Source organism: Pocillopora verrucosa, chromosome 1 (assembly GCF_036669915.1).
Source record: "Pocillopora verrucosa isolate sample1 chromosome 1, ASM3666991v2, whole genome shotgun sequence".
NCBI classification, from domain to species: Eukaryota; Metazoa; Cnidaria; class Anthozoa; order Scleractinia; family Pocilloporidae; genus Pocillopora; species Pocillopora verrucosa.
The window spans coordinates 17,034,270-17,057,111 of record NC_089312.1 but is presented as its reverse complement, the minus strand read 5'-3'; the positions used below and the strand labels follow the sequence as shown (position 1 = coordinate 17,057,111).

At 37.0% G+C, this 22,842-nt stretch overlaps 1 protein-coding gene across 1 annotated transcript; it reads left to right on the top strand.

Annotated features, from left to right (window-relative positions):
* Nucleotides 1-68: 68 nt before the first annotated feature.
* LOC131784116 (dynactin subunit 1) lies at nucleotides 69-21,436 on the top strand. Its single transcript, XM_059100906.2, has 36 exons — nucleotides 69-355; nucleotides 1,194-1,372; nucleotides 2,097-2,324; nucleotides 2,962-3,084; nucleotides 4,686-4,757; nucleotides 6,049-6,156; nucleotides 6,523-6,619; nucleotides 6,846-6,924; nucleotides 7,187-7,310; nucleotides 7,600-7,635; nucleotides 8,264-8,368; nucleotides 8,573-8,674; nucleotides 8,852-8,941; nucleotides 9,098-9,220; nucleotides 9,898-9,997; nucleotides 10,801-10,886; nucleotides 11,680-11,807; nucleotides 11,945-12,059; nucleotides 12,171-12,224; nucleotides 12,324-12,455; nucleotides 12,693-12,776; nucleotides 13,145-13,198; nucleotides 13,520-13,622; nucleotides 14,259-14,358; nucleotides 14,532-14,625; nucleotides 15,322-15,450; nucleotides 15,739-15,810; nucleotides 16,414-16,484; nucleotides 16,964-17,127; nucleotides 17,799-17,908; nucleotides 18,347-18,418; nucleotides 18,512-18,676; nucleotides 19,419-19,476; nucleotides 19,921-20,012; nucleotides 20,132-20,227; nucleotides 20,589-21,436. The coding sequence occupies exons 1-36, from the start codon at nucleotides 202-204 to the stop codon at nucleotides 20,724-20,726; spliced, it is 3,837 nt and encodes a 1,278-aa protein (XP_058956889.2). The 5' UTR covers nucleotides 69-201; the 3' UTR covers nucleotides 20,727-21,436.
* The last annotated feature ends 1,406 nt before the right edge of the window (nucleotides 21,437-22,842 follow it).

Genomic DNA, 22,842 nt, shown 5'->3' with positions numbered 1-22,842 from the left:
CCATCGAAAGAGCAAGGACTAGGCACAAAAACACACTAAGGAGTCAGAGCATGCGTACTTCCTTAACCGCCATCTTGAAGGGAGTGCTTGATAGAAAGAAATGTAGAATTTGTTCTTTAATTCATTTCTTTGGTGGATTAGAGAAACTGATAATTATTGTAGAAAATAATATAAGTCATCAGAAGATTAATCTAGATCGAGATGTCGGGGCCCAATGCAAAGATTGGAATGAAAGTGGAGGTTGTTGGAAAAGGCCTTGTGGGAACTGTGGCTTATGTCGGATCAACTATGTTTGCCTCTGGAAAGTGGATCGGAGTTATTTTAGATGAAGCAAAGGGAAAAAACGACGGTTCAGGTACGAACTGTTAAGTGTGAATATAAAAATTATTCGTGTCGTTTGAATCGTGAATAAAGCTTGTGAAAAAGAAAAGCTGTTCTAAAATCAATAGATCAGTTAAGTCAATAACTAAAACTTCGAGCCATTTTTACCCACAGTGTACTCCTCGCTTGATTCGTCAGTTTCCGCCACACTTTATGGAATTAAACCTTTGGTTACCATCCGTGATCTTTAATTTTAATTTTAGAGAAATTACGTATACAGGTTCAAATATTGATCTGGAAATGGTGTATACTTTCAATATCCGAGTGTGTGATAACTTTTAGGGGATCTTTACACTCATTTAAAAAGTAACACACTGGTACATAATAATTTTATGTGAGTTAAGTAACATGTGGAAATAAATATCAAGCCATGTACCAACTGAGCATAAGGACTGTAATAGGGAATATTGGCATAAGGTCATGATGTTATGGACTGAAGGCTAATACTCTTTCGTACTACTTAAGCAGGCTGGCTTGGTCAGTTTATTATTTTTTGGGACTTGTTCTATGCTGGTTTCTTTTCTCTGTGAAATAGTTCTTCAAGTTACTTAAATTTTATGAGCTTTTTCTGTAACATTTTTTCAATTATGGAAGTATCTCAGACAGAATAGGCTACCTGTGCAAGGTGGGAAGATAGGCCAAACTTGCCTGCTTGGTTCGTTGAACAATACCCAGGATTTGCCTCATTTTACCTATTTGTGTTGTGAGCTATTTCATGAAAAATGTTTTAGGAAACACTATCTCACTAACTCCACTTTATTATAGTCTGTAGCATTCTGCCACTGGCTAAGAATTTGTTTAATATGATTTAGTGCAAGGAAAAGAGTATTTCAAATGTGCTGAGAACCATGGAATCTTTGTGCGTCAGTCCCAAATAGCAATTCTTCAGGATGCGCCAACCTCCCCATCACCTCCACGTGGATCCTCCACCCGCAGCAGCATTGGTGGGGGTACTTCCATTCCTTTACCATCATCAATGAGAAAAGAGAAGGTAAGAGTGATGCTATCATATTGTAGTAATGCTTAATCCTTCTGCACCCAGGATCTCATCAATAATTCTCCTTACTGTCTGTTGTATAATCCTTGGGATGATTATTTGAAGACTCTGGTATAGGATAAACAAAATATTTTTTTAATACATATTTTTATTTATTCTCATTACTTGTCTGCTTGATATTGTGTTTATGTTGTAAGGAGAAATTCTGTCTTGGTCACTCATGGGTATCAAAGGGTTAAAACCCCTTCCCCATTCAATTTACTGTTACTAGTTTATCTAATATAAATTGTGTATCGGCACGGCTTGTTTGTGTCTACAGTTGTATATTCATGTTCTCATGAATTTCTTCAGAAATAATTTGAATAAAGAATTAAAAACAGTTGTTCTACAATTTTGTCCTCAATTATACTAATAACTAAAAGTTGAAGTTTCCCTTCATAGTTGACTGGTTTTGTTAATTCACTTGGTGCTTGTATAATTACAGGCCCTGTTAGAATTTACTTGGTCTCTTAAAAACTATGGTATATTATCTCTGTTGAAGAAAAAAATTTGATCTGAGAAAAAGAAAAATTATACTTACTGGTGGATTGATTCCCATTTTCCTTTTTCTTACAGCCCTGATTAGGGTTAGGATTTCCTTGATGAAACCTTTTTTTTCATATATGACACTAAATCTTAGCAGCAACATATTCACTTCTTAAACTCTTTACTGTTTCAGTCTTTTGGGTCAAGAGGTTCCTTAGAGAACGTTGGCAGCAGACCATCCCCACCTTCCTCCAGGTTGGCAACACCTAAAACCAGTACAACTACTGCTCCTGAGCCATCATTGGACAGTTCCCTAAGCAAGATCCCAGCAGCTGCTACAACCCCTTTGCCATCAGGTCCAAGGAAGATGTCTTCTGGACCAGCGATATCAGCTGATGAGTATATGGCTCTTCAAAAGAAGGTTAGTCTTGGATAGGTGATTATGATGTATTGCAAAATAACTTGGTGTTTTTACTCCTTTTTAAGAATGGTTGGGATGAAATACATCATGGTACATTAATGCATGGGTTTTAATACATTTTGAATCATACAGCAGAAACTGCTGAGTACATCTGTATTTGCCTAACGAAAAGTTTAATATTGGGGAGTTTTGCTCGTTGCGAACTCTTATTGAAACACTTGTTAATGCCTTATTTTGAGCATTTGTTTTCAATACTTTTCTCAGTTTTGCACATTACTTTAGAAACATAAGCTTTGGGAGCCCCACTTGCAATAAGTTTTGAATATCAAGAAGAAAATACCTGCATCAACACAGAACATGCAAGAGTCCACTAGCTGAGTGAATATAGTAACTTCCTTTCATTTTTCTCTGTGACATCTCTATTTTGGGTGGTTTTCATGTATCACCATCCCATCCAGTGTGAATAATTACATAGTTTTGTCCTTGGTCATTAAAAAGTCTGCTAGAAGTCTAAAGAATGAAATACCCACACCTTGAGCCCAGTTGCTTCAACCCATGGGACCAGATTGAAAATTTAATAATCTTTAGATTGTGTTTAAAATCTTAATTTGATGGAGTTTGTTATATCTGCATGCAGGTCTTAGAAAAAGAAAAGGCTGTTGTTGATTTGGAGGAGAAACTGGAGACCCTGAAGAGTAAAAGGCAAGAGGACAAGGCCAAAATGAAGGACCTGGAGAAATCAAGGATGCAATTAGAGCAGGTTTGTATAATATAATTTTCACCAGAAATGTTGCCTTTTTTATCAATAAACTCTAAGTACTGGTAATATAATTGATAAAATAACATAAAAATGGAGCAAAGCAGATCCTGTCTTGATGACGTGGAAAACCTCTCTAAAAGGTAAATAGGAATAAATTGAATGCTGTTCTTTTAGGTGAGTCTTTATTGGTTTCACTACATGTACAATATAGTTGATACATCAACAGAGTGTGAAGAACCAATATGAAATACATATTAAACCATGTTAATGAAGGGTGTGGTAAATCTCCTCTGAATGATGGTATACATGTAATCAGTAATCAGTTGTCCATTGTGTGTTGAGGTCCTGTTTATTGAAAAAAAAAAAACACCTCAAGTCTCCCTGGAAAAGTGAAAAGATTGAAGAAAATCTATCTTTATATTTATTTTTTCAGCTTAGACCTGTGAAGTCAAAATTTACTGGAATAGATATTTACTAGGCATTAATTTCCTTCAGTGGATTTTTAACAATTTTGGCCCACAAAAATTTTTACAAATTTGATCAAATTTACCTATTTTTTCTAAATTCACTCCTTTGCAACCACAAATATAAAACGTCATAATCTTCCAGCTAACTTTGCAACAGTAAAACATGGCAATGACCAGGAAATGTGAAAGCACGAAAAGGTGAATATTAATGCCTTAGCATTTGCAAAAGGGGTGAAATTAAAAAGTTTAAACCACTTAACCTGTTTTAGTTAGAGGATAACTTTCTGTTTTGGAAAAAAACAGTTTTCCAGCTGAGATTCCCTTTCAATTTAGGGTTTTAATACATGTTTGCTTCAACAGTGGATAATAAAGATGGCTCTATGTCCTTTATTTTCACAGCTTCGCACATAAAGTTTTTTCTCTCAATCCACAGTATAATTTTATGCACATTAATATTGTTTATTTTACTCTAAATTTTTCATCAGCCTTAGTGTCACTTGGAAACTGCTATGTTTGCTTAATCATTTAGCATCAATCAATGTTATTTTATTATGTTGGAATCTTGAATAATTCATATTTGAAATTTGAACTTCCACTTTTTTTCAATCCTTGATTTTCTGAAATATTAAATACTCCAAAGTAGTGGAGAAAGCTGTTGTAACTCCTTAGCTCCTATGAGAGACCAACACAGAACTTCTTCTCACAATATCAATAATCATCCAGAAGAGAAGTGATGAGAATAAAGAAAAGTAATAGTTAGGGGATTATAAGTTGATAAAATACCAAATTCACTTAACTACCATCATAAGAATTGTATGGTAGACAGTAAGGAGAATTACTAAGGGGATCTTGAGAGTGAAAGGGTTGAGTGGCATGTTTTATTGGATTCCAGCTGCCCTTTTGTCAATAAAGTCATCGTCAGTCAGTTTGATTGTACAAGTAAGAAGAATAATATCCCTTAGAGATAGGAAAATATGATTTTTAAAAACCTTCTTGAGGCTGCATAACTGATACTTAAAATCCATCAAATGTTCCTCGTTTTGATTATGTAATCATCAATACAGCACTTTATTATTTCAGTACTATTATAATCCATTTAAGTCATAATTTATTTGAGTATTTTTTATAATTTAGATGCAAGAATATAAGACAAAATGGCAAGAAGCACAGAGGGATTTACAAGCTCAACTGAATACAGCAAAAAAGGTGACCTACTATATTTTGTCTTTCTTCTTATTTTATGACCACTTCACCTCTCAAACATTAATGTATGTTGAATATTATGATCATGAAACAGGTACATTTTATTGTTATTTAACATGCTTGTATTACAAAATGATATAAGTGTCTCACTTTAAGTGACCACTTAAAGATAGTTAAGAAAAGCTGTAAATGACCTCAAGGCCTCTCTGTGCCTGAGAATGAAAATGAGGTAGTGAGACTATTGGTGGATATGGAAACCAGTGTCCATTTCTTTTCTGTAGTGTGGTAAAATCTGTTGGCAGAATTCATGATTTTAGCTAGTAACCCATTCTGATGGTAGTAATCAGAGTAAGGCCAGCAGTGCTCTTGGATGTCGTAGCAAAGTATCAAAAAAATGTCCTTTGATTTCCACAGCAAACAGAAAATATTGATTTGAAATTAAGATGACATGCAGCTAGGCCCTCTCCAATGCAATCTTTATACTTCAAACTCTTGGTTTAGACAATTGTTTTGCTGTTTAAAGTAGCTATGAGAAAAATATGGGCTTACTTGTAACTTTCTCTGTTGATCATGATATTGTTTAGTCTGTCATTTCTCTCTTGGGAGTCAACACAATTAAACTTGACTGTTTTACTCTGTGCTTTCCAAAATTTGTTGATTTGCTCTTGTGATTAAAATATCTATGATATGAGCTTAACTTTGACAGTTTGAGAGAAAGAGAATAGGGAGGGAAGGAATGGTTTAAGTTGAATTTTCATCCATGAAGATTACTTAACAACACTTTTTACATTACTAAATTAACTAATACTCATGATTAAGTTTAAATTTCCACTTACTTGCTTTGCATTTGTTAAAGGTTTTTTTTAAATTCATGTAAGGGAGTGCGAGCTGCTTTTCACTTGGATTAGGAAATTAAATTCAAGTTTCATTTTGTGTCTTTTGACAATTAAAGTGATTAACATCTTGATTTGGCTTCCCCTCACCACAATTTCCGGGGGGGCGTGTCATAAGCATTACTGATGAATTTCATCATGTACATGTATTTGCTGATTCTGAAGGGTTTAAATTAGGGTACCATTGGTGTCTATGGATTAAGCTCAATAATGATCTCATACAAGAACAAAAAATGAAAAGGCAAAATTCAAATCTATTGTTTTTAATGCTGCACTAAATAGAAAACACAAGGCACAGAGTGAATGCAATTGCTGTTGTCTTCCAAGTGAGAAGTGAAATGCTGGTTCTAGTTTGGAACCAGATGATAAGATAATAATTATTTTTTGTGGCCTTTTAACAGGAGCTGAAAGAGATCACTGAGAATCGCCAAGAACACAGTGAAGAGTTGACAGAGCTTCAAGAAGCCGTTGAAATGGCAACTCTGGATAAAGAGATGGCTGAAGAAAGGGTATTCTTTTTACATTGAATTTATAAGAACCACGTAATTAGATTGTTAGATACCAAAAAGTTTTGAATTCTACAAATTAAGATAACTCCTTTTCACCAGAGACTACCAATTGACTTTTTTTTGTACTTTCTTAATCCTTTTGTAGCTATGGCTCAAAGGTCCAACATGCTTGTCACGTCTTAATGCATTAGTCCAATTTGCTAATTCAATCTACTTGATACCTTAGGGCAGATTAGATGAAATCAGGAATATGAGCCTTCCCAGTGCTTTTTTTTTTCATAGTTAGCATAGTGAAGTTAATGTCAAGTGATACCTACAAATGGTTGACATGCATTCTGGTTTTATATAATGCACAATGTTTTGCAGCTGGAATCCCTTCAGCAAGAAAATGAGCAGTTGAAGGACAAGTTGGAAGAAGTTACTCTTGACCTAGAAATTTTGAAGAATGAAGTTAGTGAAGGAGGTAAGATTATTTTCTCAATTGAATATTAATGAATTATATGAAGTTCTAATTGAAATACTGATCAGAGTGATATCATCTTTCACATTCAACATTTATCTAAAGATTTATCCAAAGATTAACAATTTGCTGTTTACTTAGTATGGCACAGTAACTGATCTAATTTCATTAGGGCAAGGCAGGCCATATAGATGGGTAGTTAACCATGTTTAATATTGTTCTTTAAAAGGAATCGAGGGAGCTGCAGCTAATGCCCAAGTTAAACAACTTGAGCAACAAAACAGCAGGCTGAAGGAAGCAATCATGAGGTATTATCTCATTTGTTGCTTAAAGTGAATACACCTAGGGCAGTTAATTGTATTTTCTGGCATTCATGTCATGTTTTGACAAACCTAAAGATGAAGTGGAAAAAAGTGATGATAATGGATAAGGGCAATTTGCTTTGAAATCTGTTAAATATAGTGAAAAAGGTGTTTTTAAGCTAGAAATGCCATTATGCATGCTGCCTTTACTGCCCATTGACTACTGATACACATCTTTACTATGATTGTTTGGCTTGTATAACCTTAGACTCAAAGAGGTCCAAGCAAGTGATAAAGCAGAGATGCAGTCCTTGCAGAAACAAATCAAAGATCTGCAGAATGGAAACACAACACTTCAGAATGAAAGGGAAAAGCTCTCTGAAGCTTTACAGGTTAGTTCAGCTTGGAAAGTGATGATTGAGTTGTTCATGAACATGATATGTATTCATGTCAGTACACACAAACTGGATGTAAGCACTTACATTACCCTACAGATTCCTTTCAATTAGATAGCTTCTGAATGAGTTGAAAGACAAATTATGTGGGAGGGCTGTTAAGGTTCCATTTCTGAGTTATGTTAGTGGTTAACAAAGCACAAAAATTAGAAGTTGCCATTGATAGGTTATGCTTTAAAATGGTGAGGTGATGCATTTTAAAAGGGGTACTTCTTTAAAATTCCAGGAAGCTGAAACAGCTTTGGCTGAACTCAAAGAACAGGTGTGTGTCTGTTGTCTCCTTTGTATTTTTAACAGTTCCTTTTTTTTCTATTTTTGATAGTATTGTTGGTGGCTTTTCTAGGACTGACAGTTTTGAAGTGCAATTTTTAATCAAAAATAAAAATTACCATACAACTTCATAAGTTGTTTGTATTTGTAAGAAGTACTTGGCTATTCTCATCTTCCTTTCTTTGCAACTTCCCTATTTGCTCTGTACAGGCCACTAGGTAGCCTAGTTACCTTACTTGTTGAACAGTTTGAAAAACAAAACAAAACAAAACAAAAAAACCAGTAAAGAAAGGTAGAGAAATCCTAGCATTTTTCTCGAAGTCCATGGATGCCATGGATGACAAACAGTAGCTTCCTTTTGTGTCTGCTTCAAGAAAAGAATCATGGATAAAACTCATGGGAAATTTTCCTTTATCTGATTTCCCAAGAGTTGCACATGTACCCTGGTCTCAGGGCACACACCAATAAATCCATTTCAGGCTTAGGCTTTTGAAAATAATTGCAGAGGTGTTTTAGGTACTCACTGTTTTTCAGTAGGTTGTTATCTGTGCTAATGAGGTAGTTTGACTTTAGTTTGCTTGTTTTAAAGATTGATGGTTTCCCTCTATTATCTATAAAAGGTTGATACTGCATTGGGAGCAGAGGAAATGGTGGAAACCCTCACTGATAAGAATTTGAGCCTGGAAGAAGAAATTGTCACCCTGAGGGAGAATGTGGCTGACTTGGTAAGTGAACTGTAACCATGAGTACAATCATTGTACTTAAGAGGTTTATCTTATTTTAACGGCATGAAAGCTTATTGAGTTATAAATCTAGTAAACAATCATTATGGCTATTAAGACAACTTCAAATGAAAGTAGATTGAGTGAGCTTGGTTAGTTTTTGTATCAAAATTAAGTTAATCTGAAAATTATGCAATCCAACCATAGGAAGCTCTCAGGGATTTGAATGAGGAACTTGAGGAAAATCACCTTCAAACTGAACATGACCTAAGAGAAGAACTGGAAATGAACAACAACAAAGTTCGTGAGGTAAAGTCATCCTTATGCTCACCTCCACACTTTAAAAGCTTTTTGCACTTCAATATCCTCCTGCTACAGTTAGATATTCACAAAGTCACTTGATGGGAAGAAGTCATGGACTTTAAACTGTTCCTTTTAGAGATGTAAATTAGCAAGATTTTATATTAATTATTACATTTTTCTTAGATGGAGCGTAAACTAGAGGCAGCTCAGGAAAGTATTGGAGATCATCAGCAAACAATTGTGAAGTTCAGAGATCTGGTGGCCAAACTGCAGGTGTGGATTTTTATTTTGAAAGTTGAATAATTGAAATGTAGTGGTGTGAAACAAGGAGTGAAAAGAAAGTTTTCTTTGATTGCTGTGATAAAGCTCCACAGGATTTAAAAAAAACAAAAAATTTTGAATTGGTTGTAATTTTTTTGTTGTCATTAGGAAAATAACCGAGCAATGCAAGTTCAGCAAGAGGACTCAGAGAAACAAAAAGTCATTGACATTCCTTCACCTGAAATGATGGACTTTAAAGTTAAAGCTGCTGAGCTGAAGACCTATACCAAGGTACCTGTGTAAACTGCTTGTGAAACTATGCTTATAAGACTGTTTATAAGACTCAAAAGTAAAAACTTTATTTAACTTTGTGTGTGTCTGGTATTCTGGAAGTTTTATGTGAGGAGTAGGAAGATGGTTCTCCTTTTGATTTTGAAACTGTGTTGAAGATATTTATTACCAGTGATTGACTGGTATACATACATGTATGTACAATCGAACCTTTGTTAAGCAGTTACCCACAGGGAATGGCAGTTTGACCACTTAATTCAGGTTGACTGCTTAATACAGATTCCACAGAATAGGGGTGTTAAAGAAAACACCATTTATCCCATAATTGACCTCTTACAAAAAAGTAGCTAAAAAATACTACTGACATAGATTTTGAGAAGTAAACCTGGATTTACTTTTACTTGAAAGATTACTCCTAGTTATATTTGAGTGGTCCCACTTCAAACAGATGTTCAATGCAGATTGAAGACCATAGAAACAAGCTGTTTGGACTCAGGAAAGTGATACTATGACCGCTTAAAGAGGGGAAAGTCACTGTAATAGTAGCTAAGGGGAAAAAAGTTCAGGACTTTGACAACTGATCACTTAATACAGGATGAATGCATAATACAGGTTTGACTGTATAAGCTATACTAAACTTGCACTGTTAATCTTAAATGTATATATTTTTTTCACAGACTCTAGAGAATGAATTAAGAAAGTTTGATCTGCAGCAAGCAAATGAAAAGATAAAAATGCTCCATTCATTTCTGCCTGAGTCATTTGTAAGGAGAGGGGGTGAGATTTAATTTTCTAATAATTTTATTTTTAAAATACTAAATTAGTTAGTGAAGTAATCAGAGCAAATCTATTTGAACTGTGCCATAAGGATTTAAAGGAAGGATGTGAATCACAGTTTATATCATGTATACTACATGTAATTCCTGTATGAAATTTATTCTTGAATGGTACAGTATATAAACATCTCGCCTTTCTTTAGTAGTGCAATGCTGTCACTGACTGGGCTAGCAATAAATCCTAACTTGGATTTGTTTACACACTTCATATGACTTCTGGGTAGTGAATCATACTGCAGCAAGAACTTTAATTTAGACTGCTGTTACTTGGGTAACTGTGAAGAACAGCTCACGTCTACTGACTTTTGGCCAACTGTTGACAGATAGCCAACTTACTGTTGGCCAACTGTCAGTCAATTGTCACTTGATTGTCAGCCGACAGGGACCCTCACTGCTATTTGCCCATGAATGTGCCATTAACTGGTACTCCATTCCTAATTGCTCCCATAACAGGCTTTCATTCCAACTTTTGAAAGCTAGTTTCTGTGGTGAACTTTTTTCTGAACAACTTTTGGTTTGTAAGGAACTTGATGTTTTACATTGACATGGTACAGTTTCTTTAAGAAATTGTTATGCCTTTCCTTTTCTCTTACACATCAGTCTTGGTGCTACATGTAGGTCTTTCAAATGGGCATTGGTTTTTATTTTCATTTATTAAAGATGAGGAGGTTTCAAGTGTTATTGAAGGCTTAACCTCCAGAAGGCACATTTTAAAATGTGTTAACACATTATATTCTGTTGCAGGTGACAATGAGAGTGTCTTATTGCTGCTACTTATTCCACGTCTCAGTTTTAAGACTGAATTGTTGCAGTCTCAATTAAGACAAAAGGCAAGTCAGGCAATAATTTGAATTGCAAAATTTGTTTAATTTATCCAAATTTTAATTTTATGATAAATACTGAATGATGTCATGTTAAAGACCTGAGAATCTTAATCTTTGACTGAAGATATCTTTTATGTGAATCAATTCATGAGTATTCAAGTTGGATCAAATTTACAGTGAAACCTATTTCTTGCTGACCCAATGTAAGGTACTCATCCTGTAGCTACAGGAGAGTAGCCCATCTAGCAAACTTGCTGCTCCTATATCTGCTGTAAAAGGAACTTGTTCTCAGTAGACACCTCTATTTAGTGGACACGGACACAAAACCAGTATCAAGGGGGCAGCTGTATTTATGCATCCAGTCTGTAATTTAACACCGTGTAGAAATACATTGGTCACTATTTAAAACGTGTATTCTGGGCATTTAGGGTTACTCTATGTCTGAAAATGGTCAGATTTGAAAGGGTGATGATAAGTCTAAACAATAAGTCCTACCGGCGAGATTTTAGTGCTGAAGGTCTAGTGTGTACTGTCAGACCTCTTGTAGGACCTTTTACCCGCTTGGTTTTTCCAAGGTCTCAAACTATCTTGTGGACAAAAAAACGTTCATGCCACAGTGCCACCTGCTTGGAGGCTCCATAAAGTCAAACTGTGAAAGCACATAGTATATCCACGGCCTTGTTTTTCCTTAAGCAATTAACAATTATAGAGAAATTTACATAAAATTGAATGAGGCTGACACCAGTGCAAGTCTTGCAGGTAACCTCTTAATACTAAAAATTATTTTTTATAAATATAGTATGAGATCACAGAATGTCTCGAGGATCCTGCCAAGATTCAAGGTGAAACTGGTGAAGGACTAAGTTTTGCTTCTGGACTCATTTACCGGTTGGCAGTTCTCCAAGCAGTTGTAAAGAATATTGAAAGGTAACTATAATGATGATGTCACTTGAGGGGAAAAATTCAGCTCTAGTCTTTTGGAAAACTGACATTTTCTCCACAAGTCACTGCACATCAGTAACGTTGTTATGAAATGTAATCTGTTCATGTGCATTTGCTTGCAGAGCTCTTGATCAGTGTGATGCTGGTTTGTTCAACAAACTAGTTGGTATATACCCTGAACTAGCAGCACACGAGAGGGCTGTAGATGGACTTATTGACTTTTTTAAGAAAGACCAGGTACATTTTTAACTCTAAGTTTTTGCAATGTTAATGCTGATGGTTTCTTTCTTTCATTTTAAGGAAATATGTATATGTATTTAAATTAATTTTGCTATCTACTTGCTTTAGTTAGATGATACAGTTGCCATGGAACCCTTGGAGAAGGCAATTCATTACTATACTGTGAGTAATGGGACATTTTGTTTTGTGTAATCGGAATGAAGTGTTCATGAAAATGTTCAACGCGAGTGTACTGTTTGAGGGAATTATCTTTGTTTTCAGACTATGGTTCGGTTCCACTTGGCTGGTAACCCTGTGTCACATTCTGAGTTCTTGTCCGACGAATTGAAGATCTTCACTGCTGGAACAGAAGGTGCTACCATAGAGATTGAGAGACTGAAGCAGTATAGTAAGGTATGTGATAGTCGTCAGACAATGAGCAGCTGCATAAAAAAGGCAGAGAAGTTGCTTTTTGGAAGCTACCCCCCCCCCCCCTCCTCTCCTTTACTTTTCTGACTCTCCCTCTTGTCTGCCTTTTGCTCACCTTCTCTCGTCTTTTCTTGTTGAACTAGAGCAACAGGAGTGAAGTCTTTGTCTTTCAAGTCCTCTCAATTTCGTGAATTTATTATGGCTTTTTCGTTATTTTGGTAGGATTGTGATGAAGGAAGTGCCTTTGGTGAACTTGTTCAAGAAATGGAACTCAGAAACGTGGAAATTCAGCAGCTTTGCAGAAAGGTTAAAAAAAGAATCGTCTCTTGTTTCATACAGAGTATGAGATTCCAATAGTAGGGAATAATCCCAAAATATCCTTAAACATCAAGTGGAGATGGCTATTCTCCTACGTTGGTGTTTTGGCTGAAGCAAGAGTCCACCTTAAATCCGACTGCTCATTATTCCTACTCACTTTGGTCATTTTCTTTTATGTTAGTTCTCAGAATTTGGTTTAAAGTAATGATTGTGTTCCTAGGTGGATTATTTTGTTTATCATAAACACGTTTCTGTTTGCCAATACTCAATGGCTCGTCTCCCATAGCTACTAGCTACAAGTCACTGGCGTCTAAACCAAGTTTTTTTGTTTGTTTGTTTGTTTGTTTTTATTCCAGATCAAAAGAAGAATGCCAGAAGATCAGAAAAGTACCCTGTCGTTTTCTGATAAGGTGTGTGGCCGGCTGCCTCTGACTACCCTCAGTAGTACTTATGTGAAATGCATGTTATTACAGTCAAACCCGCATTAGGCGGCTATATTAAGCGGTCACCCTGTATTAAGCACTCGGGTTTCAAAGTCCCGAAATTTTTACCCCCCCCCCCCCCCATTACTATAATTTTTACCTCTATTGAGCGTTCCTGATCACTCTTTACCAAGTCCCAACGGCCTGCTCTAAGTGAATTTTTTTCAGTACACCAAGGTAAAAATTTTAACTATTGAACAGCAATGGTATTCGTCAGAGTTACGTAGTAAACATTTCATTTCTCTTAAGATTCAAGAGTCGCTGATTGAATGCGCCAGGCAACAGAATTTGGAGCTGAAATTCTGCCAGGAACTTACTGCAGCTGTTACACAGAAAGCCTCTAGTCTAGGTGGTAAGTTCTGATAACCTCAGTGATAAATACCTTTCATGGAAGTTCGTGATTAACTGCAATCAGTTCGAATGATGATTCTGGAACAATGCAAATTGTGCACCCAATCAACGTTCTTTTGATTTCAACGTCTATTAAGTGAACCCCTTTCGAAAATGTACAGTGGAGTCTTTCGAATTCTTTGGTCGTTTTTGATACTAAAAAAGAATTAAGATGGATACTTATTTAAGACACAAAGAGGAATGATATCAATTAAGACCGTTCATCAAGAGGTAAGTACTGAATATGATCGCATGGAGCGCAGGTTTTTCCAACACTGTACTCCGGGGTCACACTATCCATCAACTTTTAATCGAGTGTCGAAAGAAGTCTTTGATTGCTTTGGGTTCGCTTTATTTACTTTGAATTCTCATGGGCCCCTTGTGGTATTTTCCTCTTATCTGATTCGCTGTTGTGACTTCTTTTGTGATGATTTTACGAATCTGGATCGTAATGCGCTTAGTGTAGGAAGGGTTTTTATGTTGTATTTGAATGCAACCATCTTGTGGTAGCAAGAGGGGTGCATTCGAAGCGATGTAGTGTCGATTGGAGTTTCATTTACTGATTTTTAGTATTTTTTTTTTGTTTTTACCCTTGTAGACAATGAAAACTTACTGAGTGGTCAACTTGACGAGTTGGCCAGTGATGTGGCCGTGCTGGTGTTTGAGACGGATGAAGTTCCGTGTAAAGATATAGTCAGGTCAGTCAAATACAGGTTTTTAGAGTCGAACACAAAGTGAATCATTTTATTTTAAGGTTTGGTAGTCCTTCTAACATCACCTTAATCCCAACTGTGAAGCTGTCTAAGAGTAATGTGTTCTTATTGCTCATCCGAGGCAATTGCGTTTTTCTTGTTTCTTGTTTTTCTTTCAGTCAAACTTTCCATGAAGTCATTTCTTTCCTATACTCATTTGTGACCAAAATACAAGAAGGCGATTATGATGCTGAACCTAAAGAAGAGTCCAAGGTGTGTTATGTGTGAAGCAAACTGTTCTCGGATTTTGTTAGCGGCATCTTCACATGTGCCTGAGTGTAGCTTGGGTTAAGCCTTCACCTTTTTTACTCAGATTCAAAGAAGAACGGAGTAACGGAAGCATTTTATATGTCGACTTTCTCTCTCGCATATCATAGTTCTAGGGTTAAACCTTGTATTGTGATCTTGGCAGTCTTCTTTGTTAGTTCTATCTTCAGCCAGTTTTTAAGTTCTTCGCTTTCAGGAGTGACCCAAAAGTTACTTATCTTTTAAATTTCTCGAAATGTAAGGAGGGAAAAGATGAATATCAACCAGAGGTTACAGTTCGATTCAACACTAAATTCTTAGTGCTTAAATAATGATTATGTGTCGCAGAAGTGCGGATAGTTGGACCGAATGGGTTAGCGTTCGCAACTTACTCCAGTCACGCAAAGTCATCCGCACTCTCGTTTTGTATATTATGGTAAACTTTAGGGTTCAACTGTTTATTTGTTGGACTTACAGTGTCTGAATTTGCATAGCAGGCGCTGGGATTGTTAGAGTGCCGCGTTTTTTGGCATAAAATGATGAGCTTGCGCAGACCGTTTCAATTCGTGGGACAGATTTCCCAGTTTCTAGGTTGTCTGTTCAATAGAGGTTCCGCTGTCTAGCACTGTGACATAACACACAGCTCTTTTGTTTGTGGTTTAGGCGGATCCTCCCTATCTTCAGCGCGCAAAGACTTTTAAGTCAGAATTATTTGATTCGGCCGGCGTGGAAGAGAAACTCCTTCAGAAGGAAAACGAGTTCATGGACCTTAAGAAAAATATGAAACTGAAGGTACAGTTGCATAGAGCTTTCTTCCTTTTTAATAAGAGAAAAAATGTGTTGGAAGAGTACCAAGAGATTGTAATCTCTTGAAGAGTTTTAATTTTCAAGTTGGATAACGAGATTTTAAATTAGTAAGTTAAATGAAGGCATTTATACAGTGGGGCTTGGTTCGATTCCAAGCGACAGTAATCTTCTGAATTAGCACCTTTTATACTAAGGTATACAGCGATGAGTGAGTACTATGAACATGTTAGTCAAGGGTCCTATAATTTCACTGTTCTTCCTCCCTTTGGTCAGAACGAGGAACTGAGTCAGGCTAATATTAGGATTGGATTATTGGAGAAACGTCTCGAAAACATCAACAAAGAGGTGAGAGTGGTCCTTTTCCCCTGAATACTCTTTTTCTGATTCTGATAGGAAGTTTGCAGTTATGTCTCTCCTGGGAAATAAAGTCACCGTTTTACAGGCTAACCACAATAAACCTTTGTCGCGGGTTGTGTAATCATTTTGGTTTCAAATTACGATGAAGCTTTGATTTTTTTATTGACTTAGTAGCAATGCTGGCCAGTGTAAGACTATTTTCATCGACAGAAAGAGTATCAATCGAATAGTTAACACATAGTCATCGAAGTAGAGGTATATATCCACCACGTTTTTAGACGCTGTGGTGAATAATTGTTTTAGTATACACCACACAGAAATAAATATTAATTAATTTCTGTCAATTTACCGAAAAATGGACGGAAACTAAATTTGATTCTTGACGCGCGATTTTGTCTTTTTGGCTGCTCGAAGGTGAATAGTACTTGCTTATCACTTCCGAACAAGCCAATCAGCGTGCGCGGAGAGCACTATTCATCTGTGTGGTACAATACTAATACTAGGTTTCTTAAATATAGGTCGCCTTCTTTCGAGTTGACCGTAATAACAGGAAAAAAACGCAAGCCAACTTTTGTTTTATTACATGTTTAGGCTGATGCACGAGTCGAAGCTGCAAATCGAAAAATGGAGCAATCTACGGAGGACTTTGCAAGAAAGGAAAAGTAAGTCCTAAAGGCTGCTAACAATTCCCCTTAGATGTGTATGTCTGACTACATCAGCTCTAAAGTTCACGTCGTTGTTTTCTAAATGTGACAATTTCATAGGATGGGAGGGGTTCGAGAGGGGAGCTTTAATTCTGCTACGTCATCTTTTCAGCTACCTTGGACTGCATTGCTACTTGGAGAAATTATTTGTGGTAATTTTCCACCAACTTTATGTTTATGTCAAGAACAAACCATTGTCGACATTTTCGATGCCTTTGCCAATAGGAAAATCATTCATATACACAAATAAAACTCATTCTCAAAATAAAGCTTTTGCGCTTGGCTTCACTTGGAAAGTGAGGGTTTTTGTGACTCGAAAAATAGCCTATTGAAATAAACACTGTACTCTGGTAGTCGTGCACTAGCATAACGGCTGAAGTGGTGTCAGTAAATCGTCTATGCGTAACCAATATTTTGTTATTTTATTCTTTTCGTAGGGAATTCGAAGAAACTATGGATGCTCTCCAGAACGACATTGAAACCTTGGAGAAGGAGAAGGGTGACATGAAGAGACGTTTAGATGCTTACTCAAAGAAGTCCCTTCTGGCCGATCTTGCGCGCCATGCCACATCATCATCTAGCATCGCGGCTGTTGTAGCAGGTACGGAGATTCATGCTGACATGATATCCTTACAACTTTGAAAGATGTCTGGAAAACTCTTCTTGTCTTTTTTTTTTTTTTTTTACCTGCCTGTGGTATAAAAAAGAGATCGAAAGAAAGTGAGAAGTTTGAGAGAGAGTTTTTTTTTTAAGAGCAATTTTCATTTGAGGGTCAAAAGTAATGTAATTAGTTTGATTTAGTTCACTCCATGATTGGTCTAGAGAACTCTTGTCACTTGCCCAGCCAGTGAGAGTTAAAATAATAACTGCAAGTGCAGGCTGTTCGAAGTGAATTAAATCATGACAATTTATGGTGGAAACTTTCAATTTTTTCTCTCAAGAATAAATTGTAAGTTGCTACTTTACCCTAGTTAAAGACCTTGCTCTTCGACTTAAGTAAACAGTGATGGCGTACAGAGACGAGAAAAGCTTGGCAGAAGTTATTTTTAATGGGGATAAGTTTCTAAAGAAATTGTGGCACTGCGTCGTTGAGTGGTATTGCAATATCAACTGAGTTTACATTGTAAAGCCCTTTGAGGGATTATCGTGGGGGCCGTGACTTTACTGACCGCCATGCAATTATAGTGCCCGCACTTTTTTTGCTGTTTTATTTATGGAATGTCGCGTTTCCATCTTCTAATTGTTTGTTATTCTTTGTTCCTTTTCTATCAGGTGCGGCTGCTGCTAAGGGCGGCGGAGGCTCTCCTCTACGGGGTAGCCCAGGGGCGGGTCAACAGCCGGTACAAGTTGTAATAAAGGATTCACCTATAATACTTGCTCAGGTAAACCATTTGCCACAGAACACGACAGTGCTTGTAAGTCGCAACGGACGGTACTACAACCGTCAGGAGCGATTGAAAGTTTAGTTACATTGTTGTTACTCTTAGAGTTGCATCGAAGACTGTGTTAAGCAAGAAGTCAGAAAGAGCTAGCGCAATGCGCAAATTGATTTCGTCTTGTTTGCTATGGGTGTCACCTATCTGTGCATTGGGTCACTCGCGTGACTCAAAATATTCGCCGGCTGATAAGTGTGAACTTAGGTGAAGTAACGGTGCGCAATGCAAAATAAAGGATTGCCCTAGGATGTAATTGTGTCGGGCACCTTTTTCTTATCAGCTTTTGATTTTTTCTTTCTAGCCTCTTATAACCTTTGTAACTTACGTAACCTGTTTGGCTTGAAATATTTTGTGTTGATTGGTTTGACTTTTTTGTCCATTCAGGTTGACTCACTTAAAATTGCCTTGAAGCATCTAAGAAACGAAAATATCCGTCTTAAGAGTCAGCATATGAAGGTATGGTGGCCAGTGCATTTAACTCTCTCTTCTTACTATTATAAGTATACCCAGCCCTCTGTTTCGCTCGAATGGTGACATTTTTTTCTTTAGGAGCAATTAGATGGGTTGCCAAAAATATACATACCACCGAGAATTCAGCCTCGCACTGAGCCTTTGGAGCAACAGACTGACGAGACAGAGGATAAAGAACAAAAGGAGAAGGAATTAGTACCAAGCCTTAACACTGTTACAAGGGAAACTAACAAATTACTCGAGGTATGAACAGAATCCACGCGACAACGACCTCGCTTTAACGGGCAGGCATTATTGAATTAAAGACGAACTTTGAACCGCGAATTATCATTTGGCTCCTTGAGTAGAAGAGATGAAACGAATCCTGTAAACTGATTGGTCGAGCATATCTTGCCCGCTCGCGGTTGGTCATATGACGCAAACTTTAATTACCAAGCGCATTGTGCGTGTCCTCATTTTTCTTCAATCAATATTCCCTTCTCCCTTCCCTTTGAAAAGCGGTCATAAACGCCAACATTCAGCCATTGTGATCTCACACTTCGTCTTACACGCATTTATAGTGTATCTACATTGTGACGTATTTGCATTTCCCTGGCTTCCTTGTCCATCTTCAAACTGATTTCTACGCTAACTTAACAGGGTAACAACAATAGTGGCAATGGTAACAGTTTAATATTTAAACTCCCAAAATCTGATCGTTGATTCTCCCCTACAGCTGCCACACATTTCCTAGCAAATTAGTTGCGAGAATTTGGCGTTAGATCAAGATAACAAATTTCTACCTGATAAGTTTGAGTTTTCTCATAACCTGTTAGCTGGATAATGTATAGATGTCATAGGGAGAAGTTACATTTTAATCACTTCTGGGAGTTAAAGGGTTAAGAAATAACAACTAAAACAAGGCAAGCTAAGAGAAATTGTCGGCTGCATCGATCAGGCCTGTATTTCTAGTTATTTATGTGAGTTTCGTTTCTCTCACTGCAAGAACTTGCAAAAGATGAGTGCCTTTCCAAAAGTGGTTGACATTTCTCACAGGAAATCAGGTACCTGAAACGTTATGTAGCGAATATTTATATTTGTTAGTAGCATTTTTTTTATATTTGAACTGGCGGGGTCGCAGTATACCTTATTGCTAGTACTATTAAAGGAAGATGGAAATTAAATTTTAGTCTCATAAATTCTAATAACCGGAAACATTAGGAAAGTATTTCTTTAGAAGGATTTGAAATGATTAGAAAGTTATACTTGTACGAGGAAATACAAATTTGCTCTTGTAGCATTGCACTTTATCTATGGATTACCCCTCGTTTATCATCTGTTGCACCAACTGTCTTAATTTAAGGCTGAGCACGAGACCTCATGCCTCAGTAAGGTTGTATATTTGTAGCAAAGTTGGCGGAAAACATTATTCTGAACCTTAGAAGTATGGTTGATAAGTTTACTTAGCTATTTGTCTTAGTAACTGAACTTGTTTTCCTCACAAATAGGGTCAGTTCCTGCACTAAGCAAAATGACTCCCGCTAACCATTTGGTAGAGCGAACAGCTATTTTGCGCGATCTCAAGCGACAAAAAGAAGAGGTGAGTGCAGTCTTTTTCTTATTCTGTCCGCAATTGACGTTTTAGAATAAAAGCATTTTAAATTCGTTAATGATGGAAGGGTTTTGTTAGTTGTGTAAAAAAATTTCTTTTCTTTTCAGCTCCAAGGGAAAATTCAGAAGTTAATTGCAGCAGAATATCCAGGAGGAACATGTCAAAGTTCTTTTTCATCTTTCTTATCTCCGACTTTTTCCAAGGTATTGTCAGTTTTTTACCTGGATTTCTTTCTCTTTCGTAACCATGCATGATCACAGACCTCTTCATCGAGCAATTTTATTGGCTCGTTCTTTCGTTTCTTCGGCTTGATCTTTCTTCTGACTTCGATCTTGACTGTGTTCGTTCAGTCGGTCGGTTCATCGATGTAATTACTTTCGATTTTTGCTTGGTTTGACTTTTGTTTGGTTTGATCATTCTTTGGTGCGTCTGGGCCTGTTCTCGCGCTTTCGTTCGCTCTCGCGTAAGCTGATGTGATCATTTGGGCGATGGCAGGTTATTTCTCTATTTACTGTATGTGTTTTTAATTTCCTTTTTTTTTTTTTCCTTTCCCCTGTAATACAGGTTCTACAAGAGAAAGCTCAGGCCCCTCAGCTGGGAAGAGTCACCATACCTGTGCCATCGAGCACCAAATCCAACAAATATTGCGTCACCTTGAAACCACAGGAATTCAGAACACTTCACACTGTATTTGTCAGTTAGAAACGAAATGTGTACATAAATTGTAAAATCTTAGACAGAATAATGTTATATTTAGTAGTCGGAGGTGGAGAAATGAGTGGTTTCGCCTTGATCAGCTGTGACAGCCAGGGTACAACCGACTCACCGCAACTTAGCGAAAAGTGCTGTGAGTCTCAAGGCCTACTTTGAAATTCTTGCCACATGTTGCCGCACATTTTCTTTTGTGCTGTTTTTGAGATTGCAGTACAGTCGCCGACTCTCGCCCTGCGGGCACCTCGCTATTACGGAAACCCCACCATTTGCGGACAAGAGCGGTTAGCAAGGCCGCGTTAGAAACCTTGTCCAATTCACTTCGCTTATAAGAGAGCGTGATATATCAATTAAGAAACTACTGAACATTATTTCTGTTACCTTCACGGATAATATTGACTTTTCAAGAGAGGAAGATGACAACAACAACAACGAAAGCAAAACAAAAATTGTCTTAAAAAAAAGCTTAAATTAAACGAGAACAGCGTTATATGATAAGATGTAAAATTTTATAACGATAACGGGAAGGTCTCCGCTGCTTCGTTTCCAGGAACACGAGATGCTCGTATTCTTGGATGTAATTATTTAGAATTGACCCGTTTGCAGTGAACGGCAGCAAATGGAAGAAATCAGGCCTCGAGTCTCTCGGAGACTTTTTGAGGGTTAGGAAATAAAGAAAAAGTAAATATATTAAGAACTGATTACCGTTGTCTGATTGAGTTTTGTTTGAAACAAGTTTGTTCTTTGGAGAGTTGATCCTTGTTTCAATCCTTCATCCCTTTTTTTCTTAGCTATGCTGAAATACTCAAATCTGATTGGTTAAATAGCCATGCATCGTATTACTTCCAGAGGTTTCGCGCCAAAAATACACTTGCACGACGTGCCGTCGCAACTGGCTGTCTATTTCTTCCTAACTTTTTCAGAAAGGTCGTTGAGCGTCGTAATCGGACTTTTATCTCGGAAAATCAAAGGTAGGGTGAGACCATAGAGTTTTAATTATTGTGCTGAGTAAGTGTTTATATCAAGATGGAGAGGTTACCTCGAGCGTCATGTGTGTTTTCCTAATTTTGGTTTTGTTTTGTTTTTTTTTACGATCACTTTGGAATTTTGGTGAAATATTGTGATGACAAATAAGAGGAGAAACGTTCGTAAAGTTGAAATATATCGTAGTTACTAAAACAAGGAATGACCTTAAATGAACGTAAGTGACTTCTAAAATGATCTAAAATGACCCTGAGTGATGTGCTGATGTGATATTGAGGAAACAAAATCGGGAAGGTCATTTACATCCATTTACTTCAGAATTCCCCATAAATGTAGGGTGTATACAATTCCTGAAATTCCCGTTCGTTATTTCACGAATCATTTGACGTTTCAGTGTTGACAAATTTTTCGTATTACGTAAGTAAAAAACATTGAACTTCTCTCAACGGACTCAACGCTGCAAGGAGAATCTTTCTCATAATTTACTTTTTAAGAGACGAAGTTACCGTCTAAAATTCAAACGTTACTGTTAGGCTTATTGGCGCATTGATAAAAAAATCAAGAAACTGCTGCAGGACCTCAAGGCTCATTTGTTCAGGACGACCTTGTACATCTCAGGTTTGAACTTTTCGTGGGAACAAGTGATGAAGCTTACATAACCTATTTTGAATTTAATCGCTGAACTATAAACCCTCGACGAACGCCTCCGCAATAACGTCACCCGAGCTTGTCAGTAGTAACCAATGATTTCCAGCGTCCATGGTTCGGCCGGATATGTTTTCTTGCCTGTTTGACCGTGAGAACTCTGATTACAGAATAGTTTCAACGCAAGGGGTTTTAAACATCGTGAGCAGCCATGGAGGACTTTCCTGTTAAGTAACTGTGTTTTCTTCCTTATTCTTTTTTAGCAAGGGTAAGGCACGGATGTTTCAAGACCCCCTGCGTTGAAACTATTCTGTACCCAGAGTTCTCACGGTCAAATAAGAAGGCAAAAATGTCCGGCCGAACCATGGACGCTGAAAACCATCGGCTACTACTAACAAGCTCTCCAGCATAAAATAGCTTTCATGAGACCACCGAAAATTATATTCTACAAATTCAGCGCAAATGTTAGGTGTTGTTT

What these genes read in the sequence shown, in the direction of transcription:
- LOC131784116 (XM_059100906.2), top strand. Translation starts at nt 202, where the DNA reads ATGTCGGGGCCCAATGCAAAGATTGGAATGAAAGTGGAGGTTGTTGGA. An exon ending in AACCTAAAGAAGAGTCCAAG is followed by an intron (nt 14,626 to 15,321) that starts GTGTGTTATGTG and finishes TTTGTGGTTTAG; the next exon opens with GCGGATCCTCCCTATCTTCA. An exon ending in TATCTCCGACTTTTTCCAAG is followed by an intron (nt 20,228 to 20,588) that starts GTATTGTCAGTT and finishes CCTGTAATACAG; the next exon opens with GTTCTACAAGAGAAAGCTCA.